General features: G+C 36.7%; 1 protein-coding gene across 1 annotated transcript in view; it reads left to right on the top strand.

Moving 5' to 3' along the window:
• Positions 1-723: 723 nt before the first annotated feature.
• Positions 724-17,147, top strand: part of LOC307154094 (uncharacterized protein) — a 63,235-nt gene continuing 46,811 nt past the window's right edge. The window contains exons 1-4 of the mRNA XM_079898872.1: positions 724-851; positions 3,408-3,758; positions 3,863-4,219; positions 13,600-13,698. Coding sequence (XP_079754998.1) covers positions 800-851; positions 3,408-3,758; positions 3,863-4,219; positions 13,600-13,698 — 859 coding nt within the window. The 5' untranslated portion in view covers positions 724-799. The remainder of the gene's footprint in view (positions 852-3,407; positions 3,759-3,862; positions 4,220-13,599; positions 13,699-17,147) is intronic.

The following is a 17,147-nucleotide window of genomic DNA, read 5'->3' as shown; positions in this document are numbered from 1 at the left end:
TGTTTCTCTGGCTGCTTTAACTGTGTGTCTCTGATGCACATTTTTTTGTCACAGGAAATGGCTAGAAAATGATCTTAGAGTTTTGAGTTTTGTTTGCTATCTTTATAATCTAATGCCACATTAATTAAGAGCAAATACACAATTCAGTTATTAAACCACAAAATTAATATGTTCGTTAGACAGAGTGTTTCCTCAATGTAAATTAAATGATTTATTTAAAAAACCTGACAAAATGAGGAAAGACAGGGACCAGATTAAAGATCACAATCAAACAGATATAGATATGTTTATTTTCACTCTAATAATATTATTTACATTACAGTTTATTATTATTTTCATTGTATCTTACCTATTCCACCTTTGCCTTTTAAAAGAATATTTTATTAAGTGTTTCATAATTGTTTTACTGTTTACATTTAAAAAGCCTATAATAGGTTGTCTAATGCCATATTCCCACTTTGACAACTTACCCCATTTAAACTTAAACCAGATAACAACAGACTTCAAGCTTGCTAAAACTTCAGGCAGGTGTTTTTTTTGGGGCAAGTCTGAGCTGAACTCAGTTGGACATTGGCCCTCCAGGAGCAGGTTTAGACACAACAAACTCTTGTTCATTTCTTGATCTGGTAAAAGTGTGCAGTTTCTGATCACACCCATTGCAGATGCTCTTCATTTTATCATAGTGATGTTTTTCCATTTAATCAGAACTGGTTTATCTGGATTATGTGCTGTTCAACTGAAGTCTTTCTCAGTCTTTAACTCTGACAGTCCAGAGAGATGATCATAATTTCAACTGATCATGGATCTGCTTAGGTTCATATTTGTGGCTGCAGTTGCAGTTATATCTGACGGTATGTACATTGTTTTTTCTCTCTTTAAGCTGATTCTGAAGACAAAGCACATCATTAATGTCCCATTTAAATCTATGCACACTTACACTGTGTTGCACAAACACACAAACTCGTGTTGCTCATGACCTTAAAGACCTTAAAAGGCTTCTGCTTCAATTCTAGAAGTTTTTACCTGTATGCATTTCTTCACAAAGCTTAATTAATTTTACTTTATATTTTAAATGTATGATTTGAAGCAGAAAGTGAGGTGAAGTGTCAAGTTCTATCCACAGCTGTTTTTATAATGTATTTAACTTTTTCTGATGCTTAGTTTTCTCTTTCCTGCATTTCTCACACTTCGATTAGTCTTACAGTGTTTGTTGTCATAATGTCTCAGCAAACATGATCAGCTAACTGAGATCTCTTGTGACTCAAAACCCCTTCAAGTCCATTATGAGAGTTATAGTTCTTGTTTGTGATGATAGTCATTCTCTAAAACAGCACATATGCTGTGGCTTCACTAAAAACAATCTGACCTCTTCCTTTGGTCTTTCGACATCTTCCACTTTAATCTATTTCAGATTTCACTGTTTGTTGTGGTCAAGTAAAGTCAATTTTAGTTGTATAGCGCTTTTCAAAATGCACATTGTTTCACAGCAGCTTTACAGAAATTCCTGATATTAATGTTTATGAAATCTTGAAGCCTAATTGTCCACATTTAGCAGTTTAGAGCTGGGCAATAGTTTCTGGCAACAATATAAACAATCGAGCAGTTGAGATTTGCTAAACATGAATATGAATAGCTGTGGTGTTCTTTGTTTTTCTCAGGTTACATTTCCTGGTGACCTGATTTGACCAGCCATACAACTTGTTTTCTTAAACAGAGAAAGTGAAAGCGCCTTGTTTGACATACCATGAACACAGTTTGTTTGTCCGATGCATTTTCATTTTCAACAGGAATAATTTGGACAGGGACTTTTGAAGATGAACTGACATAAATGCTTGTTTATTTCAGTGAAGATGATGATGATGATCTCTGTTGTTATGTATCGATTTATACAACAAGAAACTTCTAGGTTACTATACTGTACTATTCCCTGATTGAGGGAATGGAGATGTTGTGTTGAAAAACCTCCACTAGGGGTCGCTCTTGAGAGTCTCAATCACCTCTGACATATTCAGAAAAGGCCAATGGAAATGGTGAAGGAAATGAGGATATAAAAGAGGGCCAACATGCTTTACTTGTTCAGGTTTGTGTTGAGGAGCTGAGACAACGTCTCGACTAAGTCAGCAACAGTTCAGGAGGGACACAACGTCTCCATCAGGCAACGAGGGTTAAATAGTAATACAATAGACATTCCTATGAAGGTAATCAACTGAACGCCTGTGACATTGAAATTTGTAGTTGTAGAGAATAGCCACACATGTGTATCAGTAAATTTGAAGTCACAGAGAGAAATGTTTTCAGAGTTGCAAACTTGTAGAATTTTTTTCTCTTCCACAAACACAACACAACAGTTACACCTACTCAAATTCTTCATTACAGTTGAACAAATCCTATTCTACAAATCACAAATTAAGAAACTCGTATGCTCACATTTTTGCTACATTTTTGCTGTACTTTATAAAGGCCTACACAAAGTGAATGCTAGCAATCATTTAGTCATTAACGAATGCACAAAACGTGCAAACAAATAAAAACATTATGAACGTTAAGAAATGATACACAATTGTATTTTAAGTTCACGCTGACATTATGTTGACCTTTTTTGAAATAACCCATTAAACCTGCTGAGAAAAGAGGAGCGTGAACTAAAATGAGCAGTTCCACGCGTGTGCCCGGGAAACTCATGAATATTCATGTAGGCCCCGCCCACTGTCTGCAGATGCACAACTCACTTTTGCTCCACATTTCACATAGATCAATGGTGCAAAAGAGAGAGCGCACGAAACTTGTCACTTGAAAGCGTAAAACGGTGTTTGAGATTAGTTGCGGCAGATTCAAGCAGTTGTAGTTTGTGTTTGTGTTAGAAAAATATAAGACATGTGTGAGAAAATATTCTACAAGTGTGCAATTCTCATTGGATGAATTCACATACTTGGATTTGCGGATGAGCAAAATTTCACTGTGACTTCACATTTTTTGATGCAGGTGTGTAAATGTGTTTTGCACCATATTCACTGCAGCAACTGTAGCAAAAATGTTCAACTGTAATGAAGAATTTGAGTAGGTGTAACTGTTGTGTTGTGTTTGTGGAAGAGAAAAAAAAAGTCTACAAGTTTGCAACTCATAAAACATTTCTCTCTGTGACTTTATTTATTTATTGATACACATGTGTGACTATTCTCTACAACTACAAATTTCAATGTCACAGGCGTTCAGTTGATTTGGACCATACCTTCATATTGAATGAGTAAAGCATGCTTGGGGAGTGGCCAGACATGCAAGCTGAATATGTCAGAGGTGTTTGGGGCTCAAGAGCGACTCCTTGTGTTGGTAATCCGTCACAACGTCAAAGTGACACAGAAGGGGAACTACAAAGCAAGCTTTATTTAATTTCTCTCTGTTTGTTTCAGGGTTGATTGTTCGCGGCCCCTCTGATCCTCTGGTTGCTCCTCTGGGATCTTCAGTGGTTTTGCCCTGTTATGTTGATAAACCTTTACCAGTGAAAGATCTGGAGGTGGAATGGAGAAGAACAGACTCAGAGACTCTGGTTCATCTGTATCAAGATGGTGAGAGTCGAGCAGAGGTCCAGCAGGAGGATTATCAAGATAGAGCTCATTTCTTTACTGATCAGATTCAACATGGAAACTTCTCCCTCCGTCTGGACAATCTGACAGCTAAAGATGATGGACAATACATATGTAAAGTTTACAGTCAGCAGGATTCTGGAGAGACTGAGATTCAAATAAAAGTTGATAATGTTGGTGAGTGTGGATCACATTAGTGCCTTACTTTTATATGATTTTACAGAAACTAATTAATGAATTTACATCTCACTTTGTGATATTAACACTGTTTGTTCTTTCAGAGCGTCTGCTAGTATCAGGATCGAGTCGCTCCATATCTGCGTCTGTGGGAGAGGACGTCACTCTGATCTGCTCTGTAGACTCTCACATCAAACCTGAACACATTGAAGAGGTTTCATGGAGGAAAACAGATGAAGATGAAGATATTCCGGTTCTGCTCTATCAAAACAATGAGGCTTTTCCAGATTCATCAGATGAACAATACAGAGACAGAGTTGAGTTCTTCACTGATGAAATCCCCAAAGGAAACTTCTCTCTCAGACTGAAGAGTGTCAGAACTGAGGACAAAGGAGTTTACATGTGTCAAGTGTTTGCTGGAGGACTTTCAGCCAATGCAACTGTAGTACTGGAGCAACTGGGTGAGTCTTAATGGATCAATAAACAACACAATCACTGAGGCCTAAACAAACACAAGTTACATTTATTTACATTTAGTTTGAGTTTGATTAAGAATCAGTTATTTATATTATCTAAGTCTGAACGATTATTCCTGGATGTGTTAGTAAATGCTCAGAGGTGTAAAGTCCAGGTTCAGAAAGTAAATAAGTCCTCCTCAGTATTTTGTTCTAATCACCTGGATTTGCTAATTAGCAGTTTTTCAGCCAGGAGAGAACTAATTAGTGAAATCAGCTGTCTGAGTTCATGGGTGGAATAAACATTTGGCAGGACTTTTACTTTCTGACCCCTGGACGTCTGTAAATGCTAGATTAATTAAAATAAGGAATTGCTGTGGTATAGAGATATATGCTATATTTATTTATATCTGAGTGTGTGTGTGTGTGTGTGTGTGTGTATGTGTGTGTATGTTGTTCCCTTACAGAAAGAAAATATATTTCCATATTCATTATATTAAATGGTTGATGTATGATGTTCATTAACATTTTGAGCATGCGGTCCCACATATGTAAGCACTAGTAAAACAATACATTTGGAGTTTGTAAAATACACACTGATGTCTATGGGAAGTAGCAACAACAATCTATTCAAATATAATTTGCAGACATGTTTTAATCATATCAGACACACCCCACTAAGCAAAATGATGTCCAAAAGACGTCTTTTCAATGTCTTTGTTACAAAAATCGGACGTTCAAATGACGTCCACTGAGGAGCCAGAATGAAAGTTGTTATGACGTCTTTTTTTGACGTGTTCTGCACGTCCGATATAGACGTTCATCGAACCTTCATACAAGGTTAAAACTAGTTCAGATGTGGGCATTGTGGACATATTTCAACATCATTTATGGTCTCATTTAGACATAATTACTTTGACTATTGCTGTCAGATTATCTTAGTGAGAATTAACAGAGGTTTAGATGTTGATATTTGTTTAATTTGAAGTGTCATCATTGTGGTGATCAGTGTTTGCTTTAGTTGGGCTCTTGGTCCCCTTTCCTTTTAAACAATATTACTTGGCTCATGATGTTAATATGCTGTGGCTGCTGTAAGTGAAAAAACCTGCAGTTTTAAAATTAAAACGGTACATTTCTTTGCAAAAATTAAGTTAAAAAACTGCCATTGTACCTGTCTGAAGACTTAGGACTTTGTCCTGTCAACAGCCTAACATTTTTTATATATATATATATATATATATATATATATATATAAGTTCAATTGCAGACAAGTAGGCCTATATTGCAAAAAGTAGCCTACAAGAAACTACAAGGCATTTGTGGTACAGTTCAGAGTATGTAAAACAAAGAATAACAACAACTAAAATATAGCCTGGGTTTCCAGCGATTTTATTCACGCTGCTAGGCAGACTGGACACCATGGAACAGATTTTCGCCTCAGCGAGGGGACCAATCACAGAACGGGGAGGGAGCAGCAAGACGATGACGACGTCTATGCGACACATCGAAGCAGTTTGTTTATATCTATGGATCCAACATGGCATCAGACGCGATGTTACCTTTCGATGCAGCCTTAGATAGTGTTCTAGTAGTTTAGAACGCAAGTTTATTTCGTCGTCTTCCTCGTCCAATTTCTGTCGCTCTACATACGTCATCTGGTATAATTGGTATGGATGGGGTGTGGCCTGGCATGCAAATTCCACATGCCGATTCCTTTTCTGAATACGTCAGAGGTATTTGAGGCTCTCAAGGGCAACCCCTAGTGTCTGAACTTCGACACAACATCTTTATTCCCTCCATCAGGGAACAAGGGTTAACATTCATAACAGACTTTTTTTTTTTTTTTTTTTACAGTGATTGTTTGATTCTGAAACACAATGCAACAAGGGTCTACTGTTGGGATAGTAATGAACACAACTTCCACACGCATCAAATCGACAGATAAACTGCGCTTTTATATATTGTGTAGGCTATATTTCAGCAAAAAGTTTGCTTCACTTAATAATAAAGTATACAATAAATATAGGCTAATCAATCACTGTTGATTTTTTTTTTCCCCCAGAGCCTGTACGCTAAACATTTTTTATTTGTGCAATTAACATTTAAATGGTCTAAAAACAGCATTCAACACCGCAAGAGCAGACAGAGTGCCTTTAGAAGGATACAGATAACTATTCTAAAATCATGCAGAGCTGCTTGGATACAAACTGTTTGTGATTTTTATTCATCATGTAGGATAGGCTGTGACTGATATTATGCAAGTTACACTGGCTTCTGCCTTCTAGCCATGCTCTTCCATTAAAAAGAGGTGCAGTACTGAAGATTTCCAAAAAACAAACCTTTAATCATGTTGATATAAGTACAAGCTTGGGATGCTATGTGTGTGTGTGTGTGTGTGTGTGTGTGTGTGTGTGTGTGTGTGTGTGTGTGTGTGTTTTCCTACAAAGAAATGTAGAAAATACAAGCTTGGGATGCTGTGTGTGTGTGTGTGTGTGTGTGTGTGTGTGTGTGTGTGTGTGTGTGTGTGTGTGTGTGTGTGTGTGTGTGTGTGTGTGTGTGTGTGTGTGTGTGTGTGTGTGTCAAGAAATGTAGAAAATACAATAGGTTACACAACATTTAATTAAATTATATATGGTTATCATCACTGAATTAAATTATACACATCTTTACATATATACATCACATTTCTTATCAATATACATTGAGTGAGGAAAACTAATGATGCATTAATAACACTGTATAGATCAATATCCCGTCAAAAGTATTGCATTCACGGATCAAAAAAATAAGTGTGAATCAAAAATTTAAAAATGTGTAAAAATATATTGCACAAACTGAAAAAAAAAAAATTATGCAAAATGATCAGAATAGCAAACACATCATGGTCACGAATCAAAATATAATAAGCGTGAATAAAAAATAACAAGCATGAATAAAAGCTTTAAAAACATTCAAAATTAAATTGCACAAAACCTAAACATAAAATCAAGGAAAACATGAAAATAAGTTTAGGTTTTGTGCAATCTTACATACAATCTTACAATCGTACTTTGTGCTCTCTTACATTTTCTGCTCATATTTTACTCTTTTGTACACTTGTGCTGCTTTTCTCTTCGCTCTTCTTTCCATGTTCTGCGCTTGCTTTCCCAAATGTTGCAGTTGGAGTTTCATGTAAATTAAGGCGGGCTTAAGTGTCACCATTGGTCCACTAGTTCTAGATTGACAGCTCCTTCTCTAGCCAATCAATCGAAGAGGGGAGTTGACCTCACTCCAATGCGACTCATGACTGATGCTCTCTTGTACAGGGGAACACAACAGTTTAATTTAAACTTTACAAGGATTTTCCAGCTGTAAAGCTATCTGTACTCTGGACATATGCAAATATTAATAAATAAATTAAATTCCTCTTTTTTGAGATATATGAGAATAATGTGCACATAGGTGTTAAACAATATTACTTGGCTCATGATGTTAATATGCTGTGGCTGCTGTAAGTGAAACAACCTGCAGTTTTTAAATTAAAATGGTACATTTCTTTGCAAAAATTAAGTTAAAAAACTGCCATTGTACCCGTCTGAAGACTTAGGACTTTGTCCTGTCAACAGCCTAACATTTTATTTATTTATTTTTTATATATTTTAAGTTCAATTGCAGACAAGTAGGCCTACATTGCAAAAAGTAGCCTACAAGAAACTACAAGGCATGTGTGGTACAGTTCAGAGTATGTAAAACAAAGAATAACAACAACTAAAATATAGCCTGGGTTTCCAGCGATTTTATTCACGCTGCTAGGCAGACTGGACACCATGGACCAGATTTTCGCCTCAGCGAGGGGACCAATCACAGAACGGGGAGGGAGCAGCAAGACGATGACGACGTCTATGTGACACACCGAAGCAGTTTGTTTATATCTATGGATCCAACATGGCAGCAGACGCGAAGTTACCTTTCGATGCAGCCTTAGACAGTGTTCTAGTAGTTTAGAACGCAAGTTTATTTTGTCTTCTTCCTCGTCGAATTTCTGTCGCTCTACATACGTCATCTGGTATAATTGAAACGATTGGCTATGAGCTGCGTACAGGCGCATTTGATAGACATTCGTAGCGCCCAATAAACGGCTCTGGGCATTCGTAAACCACGCCTCAAATACGAGAAAATGAACATGTGGTTCCCAGACCACGTCTCAATGAGAAAGAGGTCTGCCGTTAGCCAGGCTAACTAAAATATAAAATGGACGTAACAAAAAAAAAAAAAAAAAAGCACGCACGGCCTGGCAATCCATTACCGTTAAATGCGTGATCCTCAAATATTTTCTTAATTGTTGTTGTTAACTGATCATATAGGTAACCATGTAAATTAATTCTAAGACTGAATGTACCATTTCTGCATTGACTCCGCCAGATTTGACAAAAGATGAATGAAAATTATAGTGTTACAGAAACCAGGTGGATTTGATATGCAGTGATTTATTACATACTTATTGTGTTTATTTACATAATTGCATATTAATACTTTAGGATTAATGTTTTAAATATAGCTTTAATTTTGAATAGCCTACAGCAACATGAAAATTATTTTTAAAAGATCATAACGTCGTTTCTAGGGGGCGCTGTCCTGCAGTTTATCTTTAACTCCGATAAAAACTTCACCTGTCTGTATTAATATTCCTGAAGATAATGATTAGCTGGCTCAGGTGTGTTTGATTAGGGTTGGAGTAGCTGAACTCTGCACCCAGGACCGACATTGCACATTCTTGTTATAGATTAAATATGAAAGTAAAACGGCCAGTAGGTGGTGGCAAGTTACGGTCTTCACGAGTGAGTCATTCGTTCAAACCTCGCGTTCAAAATCGGGAATTCTTAAAGGTGAATATGATGGATCGTCAGACAGACATAACTGTGACAGGTCGTTGTTATGATGACGAATTATTCATGCTTGTTGTTTTTGATTCACACTTAATATATTTTGATCCATGACCACGTTCTTTGCTATTCTGATCATTTTGCATAATTTTTTTTTTTTTTTACGTTTGTGCAATATAGCCTATTTTTATATGTGTTTTTACATTTTTGATTCACTCTTATTATTTTGATCCCTGACCGCAATACATTTAACGGGATATATTATTATTATTAGATATTAATCTCATACTAAAGTGCATTGTTTCAAATGGCGTTGTTGGAGTGCAATCTATACACCAGAATCCCCACATATTAAAGTCTGAGGGCGCTAGGGCTTAATATTAAGTGATGTTCATTTTCAACACAGTTGTCAGTATTTTTACAACAAAATAATAGCTCCAACGAAAGCCACTGCAGCACACAGCAGTGTTTGTGAACGAATCTGCGGGTTTGAACTAATCATAGAGTCAATGATTCAATGATTTATTCATAATTACTGCCACTTGCTTCGTTACTGAATGAATGACTCGATGACTCACCACCTACTGGTGGTTTTAATTTAATATTTAAAGGGGTGGTTGAGTATGATTTCACTTTTCTAACTTTAGTTAGTGTGTAATGTTGCTGTTTGAGCATAAACAACATCTGCAAAGTTACAATACTCAAAGTTCAAAGCAAAGGAAGATATTTGCTTTTAAAGAAAAGGACAAACGGCTGGTTGGGACTACACAACTGTCCTCCCGGGTTAGTGACATCACTAACCCTAGAATTTGCATAAACCCCGCCCCCAGGAACACGCAGTCCATGTTGAGAAGAGGAATAGTTGTTGTATAAGAGTACATTTGTAAGTCAGTTCAAATTTTAGCATCCATCTTTTCACATGCAATAGAAAGTCACTCTTTGTGCATCTCACAGCAGTTCCTATACGAGCGATTTATAGATTTATCATGACAGAATATCCTAATTGAAGATAGTTAACTCCACATCAGCAACATAAATTCATCAACTAACCATTCAGAGATGTCCTGTTGCATTCTACATGTTGTCACTTCTTCTTGAGTCTCTCCATCTTTGTCTGACTCCGTTTTAACATTAAAGACAGAACAGTTTCTGTCATTTTAGTGTGTCTACGTGAGGTAATCTTGCTGCTAACACACACAAGCTCTTGAAACCCCGCCCTCTGCAGCAGCTCATTTGCATTTAAAGGGCCAGGCACAAAACAGTGCATTTTTGCAAACCCTCAAAATGTGACAACTTTAACTTGCTATATAAAAATATCTGTTTGGTATTTTGTGCTAAAACTTCACACACACACTCTGGGGACATCATAGATATATTTTACATCTTGTGAAAAGGGCATTTTACCACCCCTTTAAAAGCATCACTTCGTTTTTACCATCATTGCATATTTCTCTATTAAACATTTTCTTCATTTAAAGCATTATTTATTTTATAAAGGTATTTGTAAAGGTAAAAATGTACTGGAAAATCGATTTAAGGGGGCAAATATTGTCCCTTAGGCTGAAAAAGGTGTGACTGAAGAGTGTGGGTGTGCTGAAGGATGTTAAAAGCCTCATGGGGTACAACTCTAAAAAGTTTGAGAACCACTGGGACTGGGTTAAGGAATAGAACAAAATAAACATAAACATCAAAGCACAATACAAGGGCAGAAAGTAGGCCTACTATTCAGAGGTCACTTACAAAATGAGGTTAAAGATACAAACAAAGAGGGATTCAAACAAATATCACATCAATAACAATGTAGAATTTACAGACTGTGAGCTGAAGAGTAATATTCAGATAAAAAATGTGTTTTTGAAGGAGAGAAGGGTGTGGATGCTTGACGGATGTCTTGAGGAAGAACATTCCCACAACCTCGGAGCCACTACGCTAAAAGACTCCCATGGTTACCAGACTATTGAAACTGCCTGAATATGACACAGCCCCACCTAAGATACTTTTCACCAGCCGCCACTGATGTAAAGCAATATTAAATATGTGTTCTGAGTTTGTCACGCCACAGAAAAAAACTGTTATTAACCACCCAGCCAAATATGGATGATTAAAATGGCAAGTAAATAAAATAAGCTATCTAAATAAATAAAAAAACAAGAAGTAATCTCTGGGGGCGTGTCTGCTGTTGACACTGAAACCACGCCCACTTGTGGGAAACTCATTGGTGGGCAGGCACTGCTGACAACGGCACCAGATGCCAGCGGGACGGGAGGAAGGCCTAGGCGGAAGATAGTCGGTTCGGCCCTGTTTTTACAGTCTATGGTTCGGCCCCATTCACCAGTAACAGCGGATTATCAGTGAATCCCAGTGGCCTCAGATGAAAGTTCGTAAAAATATCTGGTGTAAAATGTTCACTGCAGAGGCGGGTGTTGGTGGTGATCCTCAGCTCTCCATCAAGGTGGCTCTTCACAAAATGAATCCACCTCTTCTTGATATCATCATTTTTAGGAGATTTAAGTAAGGAGAGCGAGCTGTTTTAAATTATAATTGGTAATATGCATTTACGTGGCGAAGGCATATTAGATTTCAAACTGTAGACTGTAGTAACTAACGGTAATGACAGGAACTTGCGATTGAGCAGGTGAACCATTGATGCTGTTGAGCTCTAGTTATTATAGTGTTAGGGGAGGGCTCATGCTCAGTGGCTCCAGTGTGTCATCGAGCCATGATTTCAGGCCCACCCAAAACAATCCTGAACACAAAAACAAAAAAATTAAAAAATTCAGATTCTACACAATTCAGAATTAGTACACAGTCTTTTGTAAAGTGTTTTCAGCAATACATTTCTAACATTTATAATGTGTTTAGAAACAAATCTCTGAAATGCCTTTACACAACCTTTAACAATCAGGTACTGATGCACAAATGAAGACAGTTTTAAACAGAATATATACTATACAGTGACATCAACATTAGTTTTAATAAGCAATACGTTTATTATCACTCCAAAGTAGTAAGAACGTTCTGATAACATACTTTTAAGCAAAATAATCATAATTATTAAAGCTTTTAACTTTTAAGTTAATTTCTTGTCATAATACTGTACAAATTATAGCGATCACGAATAATTAAGGTCTTCACTCTGTCCCAAATGCGTACAATCTGGGCCAATATGAAAGATGGTGTACTTGGGAGAAAGTGCAACACACAATATGGCTGAGTAAGTCCCGCCATAAGAAAATTATATCATGATCATAAGAAAACAAGGAAGAAAAATAATAAATCTCAGGCCTTAGAGCTTCCGTATTACGTTGATGTTTTTTATTATTTATTTGTTTTTTCCATTAATTGTGCTAAATTTCACACAAATTATTTGCAGTTTAATCATTATAAATACATAGTCTATCGTTGTCCCAAAACTCTTTTTGTATGGATTTGTATTAGGGCTGCACAATATATAGAAATTATCGAAATATCGCAAATGTATATATCGCGATATGCATATCGCAACGGCTTGCAATAACTGGGGTCATGAACAAAAGACAAAGAGAAAATCACTCACTGCTCTTGGCTGAATAACTTTTGTAGCTTTAATAAGAATCAGTATATATATTTAATTCATAGAGTGAAAACTATAAGCTGTGTCTTCTTTTTACATTTTATTATTCAGTTTCTGTTGTTAAACCTAATGTGGACCTTCCTGAAACCCTGAACCCAGTGGTTTACACTGATGTTAAAATAACACTTACTTCTTCTTATGCTACAGTAAAACACTGCTGTTCACTTTCAGAAGTTGTAGGGATGCTTTCTTGTCACAAAAATAATGTGAAACATGTATGTAGGTATAATAAATAATTTAAGTTTACTTTACACACTTTAAGCATTATCGTTTTGCATACGAATATTGCATTATTTAATGAGTTATCGCATATCGCATTTTTCTTCAATATCGTGCAGCCCTAAACGACTTAAAACATGCTTGAGAAATTTAATGCAATGGGTTTTCTCAAGATTTCGGAGTAAACTCTAATTATATTTTACAGTGTACAACATAGTAAGTATATTGTCGAATATTATTCAAGATACGAAAAGCCGTAATTCTTCATGGATTATTCAATATATTGTAACATATTAACGCTATATATTGTTTCATATATATTTTTCAATATATTCAAACCATTTGATATATTGATCATAAATATATAGAAATATATTTTCTTTCCTTAAGGGTGTGTGTGCGTGTGCGTGCGCGTGCGCGTGTGTGTGTGTGTGTGTGTGTCCTTCTATATACAGTATATGATTTATGAGGACACAAATGTGTATAATGCCAGCTATTTCAACGTGAACACCTTATGACCCTTAGGACAGTGTGTGTGTGTGTGTGTGTGTGTGTGTGTGTGTGTGTGTGTGTGTGTGTGTGTTAAAAACAATACATATTTGCACAAATAAACAACATACTTTTTATGGTAATAGAGAAGGAAATTGACCCCATAACCCCTGTGTTCAGAAACTGATGTCTGTGATTCACAGGTTTCTCTGCTTTACAAATAATGGTGTTGATTCTCTCGATTGCTGCATCTGGATCTGCACTTCTGCTCTGCTGTCTGATCTACTGCATATCACATGATGGTAACAATATTCTTATTTGTTGTAGTCCATTTGGGACTTGAAGATTAAGAGAAAGTAGAGAAGACAAGCGATACATGTTAATAATGATAAAATATCCTAAACAGAATAATTTGGAAACAGTTAATGGTTCAGTGAGGCTTTAATCCCAAATAGCCATACTTTCACATGATCAAACTTTCAACATGATACAAGAATACCAGACCAGCCTACAATAAAGTTTAACTCAATGAAACATTCAACAGTCACAGCGAAAGGTATAAAAAAACAACACAAAATGACTAAATGAGTGGATAATGGTGAAATGATAAAATATCCTGTCAGAACTGAAGGACACTGAGGTCTTAGTCTGAAACTAAGGCAGAGTTCAGATTTTTCATTCAAACAAATAAAAGAAAGATGTAACATTGTGCTTTACTTACTACTAAATGCCTTAAAACACTTTTTTTTTAAAAAACACTGATGGCACAAACATTGGCAAAAACAAAACCTGTAGTTCATCCTTTAATCTGTCCCATAAACTGACAAATGAGACTTTTCTTGCATGTAAAGTTGTGCCATTATATGTTATAAGTTATATAAGTTATCTTTTGTATTTAAGCACCAGTGTTGCCAATTTACCTTTTTTTAAGCTAGATTTAGCGACTTCCCCGTCCCTTTTGAGACTTATCTCCTATTGACAAATCCAGCAACTTCTTGGACAAACCTAAATTCAGAGACTCACGACTGATCAGATCAGTGGACTCGCCAGTATGACATCGTCTGGCGATATTTAGCGACCAGTTTAGCTACTTTCTATTGAAAGCATTTGGCAACATTGTTAATCGCTTCAAATTATTCTATTCCTTTTGTCTGTTACTGCTTGTGTGTAGAAACCCTGATTCGTTGCTGTTTGTCTGTGAATCTACCCGAGTTTGTGTTATTTAATAAATATATATTTAATTTACTTTTATTTTATCGTCTTCATCTTCATTGGACTCTTAAGTGTAACACTCATCATGTAAAATCCTGATGTCATGCACTCAGAGTCCAGTGGGGGAAAAAACAGTGCAATTACAGTTTTTATCAATTCTCAAATGAGACTTTTTTCTCTCTAAACAATGTGTTCAGATCTCTGACCAATTAGTTTCTTGTTCACATCAGATTTGAATTTCTTATTGATTTAAGTAAATTGCTTGTGCTTTGGCACATGTGTGCAAAAGAGTAAGGCTGTTTCTCAACATGCGTTTTTCAGCGATCTTGCGCCCTTGTGTTCTCGTACTACGTCATCAATCGTCGAAGTTCAGGGCCTACTTTTACTACGCCCTAAAAGTATGTGCTCTTTTGGTGAAGAAAAAGTGCATACTATTGAGTGTGTAGCAGAAGAGTAGACACGCTTTGGGATATACTATCACGTCATACAATTGCGTCTTTAACGGTTTCTCTCTGTCGCTTAGTTACACGCATCCTGTCACGCAAACAGGCCTGTCAATCATCTTGTCAAAGTTAAAATCCTCCACATTTAATTTTATACCGTATGGGAGTGAAATGCAGAAGCACGTTGAGCACGGGTCTTTCATGTGGAGACTCTCCTCATATTAATGCATAATGATGAATTTAAAATTGAATGGCCAAACGGATCTTTATAAAAGTCCACACTGTTATTGCAGATGAAATATAACACGGATAACATTAAATAAATATATATTTTTATCAGGTTAAACTTTGATTAGTCACTCAAACCTTTATCTAAACCTTTCAGTGTCGGTTGCGCATATTCACCATGTTTTGTAGTTTTTTTTAACACTTTTTGCTTGTGTTAGTTGTTCCTCCTCCATAAGTGCAGTGGATTGTGGGCAATATTAGCCTTTAAGGTGATGATACACAGGGCAACTTTTTGAGCAATGTTGTTGGGCAATCTTGTCGAGCAATTGTTGCTTGGGCAAATGGGCAATACTGTTATGTGGAAGCAGGAGAGAACCCAAACGCAGACAGTGTGCAGACATTAACACGGTTTTATTAAGACAAAAATGGGAAAACAAAACCCACGATGGGGTAAAACAAGGCTGGTGGGCAAAAACAAAGACAAACTACACTAGACTGAGACTAGACAGCTGACTAGACAAATAACTAACAGCAACAAGATCAGGACTTTACAAGGCAGAGTTCTTCACAAATACTCACAGGAAGGTTTTCACTCAGGTAAAGTATCACGGAATACTCACATGAATAACAATGAACCAGCACAGGACAGCAAACACAAGGGGATTAAATAGGGAGAAACTAATGAGGGAAACAGGTGACAAGGGTAAAGCAATGATGACTAAACGAGGATAACAAGGGGGCGGGGCAAGAGAACGAGACAACACAAGCACATGGCCCAAACAAATGGCCATGTGCTTGCACATAAAACATGGGCCTGTCATGATCCTGCCTCAAGACCAGGGAAAAATCAGAGACAAGCAGAACCATGACAAATACATTTCTATCTGGATAATTTAGATTGTTCATGGGCCCTGTGTCTCATCTGGTTGCCCGTTGACGGCAACATTGCCCAGCAGCATTGCTCAAAAAGTTGCCCTGTGTATCATCACCTTTAGAGTGTGCATGGATCCACACTTTCGGAAATAGTTGACCATCCGGGGACTTCTGGCATACTCTTTTCATCATAGTATTCTTTGGGCACACTTATTTGAATCTCACATACTGTTTAGGATGGATAGTATGGACATTGAGACCCAGGGTAATACTCAAGAACGCAAGTACAAGGACGCATGAAAGTGCCCGGATGTGTTCGGGTCTTATTCTAGAACCATTTAAAATCCCAGAAGACGCTCCGGGCGGTCGACGTACGGAAGCTTGTAAGCTTTAAACTTCTTGTTCTCACTTAAGAGATTCCCTCTGCAAGCTCGAAATACTTGACAGCTCGTGAAAGTAAACATTTGTCCATCTCTTTTGCTTAATTTTAATAAAGTGATAATAAAAATCTGTTAGCTGGAAATGGTGCTCTTCTGAACAGAACATTTTCTGATTTGAATTTCTAAAAATCACAGTTTCAGCGGAGTGGTATGAAACTTGATGACTTTTATGGCATTTGGAATGTGAACACAAAACAATTGAGGGCATGACAAGTGGTCGTAAAAAAATAGTCACACTTGTGCTCTTCGGTCAAAAATGAATGGAAAATCGGCAAAAACACAAAAATTCTCTACAAATCGGCCACGATGCAAATACAAAAGTGCTCAGCAATGAGGGGTGAAACTCTAAAACATCAATAGTGAAACACACACACACACACACATACACAATTATAAACAGAATTGAACTGATTATTACCATACAGCATAGAGTCAGAAGACTGAAATAAGAGGTTGAAAGGAGATCAGATCCAGATGGATTAAGCTGTGATAAAGCATTCCTGTTTATTTTTGTACATTTTTTATTGAATTTTAATGTTACGTGTAACAAAATGC

The sequence above is a fragment of the Squalius cephalus genome (genome assembly GCF_949319135.1).
Source record: "Squalius cephalus genome assembly, contig: scaffold_87, whole genome shotgun sequence".
Lineage (NCBI taxonomy): Eukaryota > Metazoa > Chordata > Actinopteri > Cypriniformes > Leuciscidae > Squalius > Squalius cephalus.
Note: the sequence above shows the minus strand (reverse complement) of the source record. Positions and strands in the feature narration are given on the sequence as shown.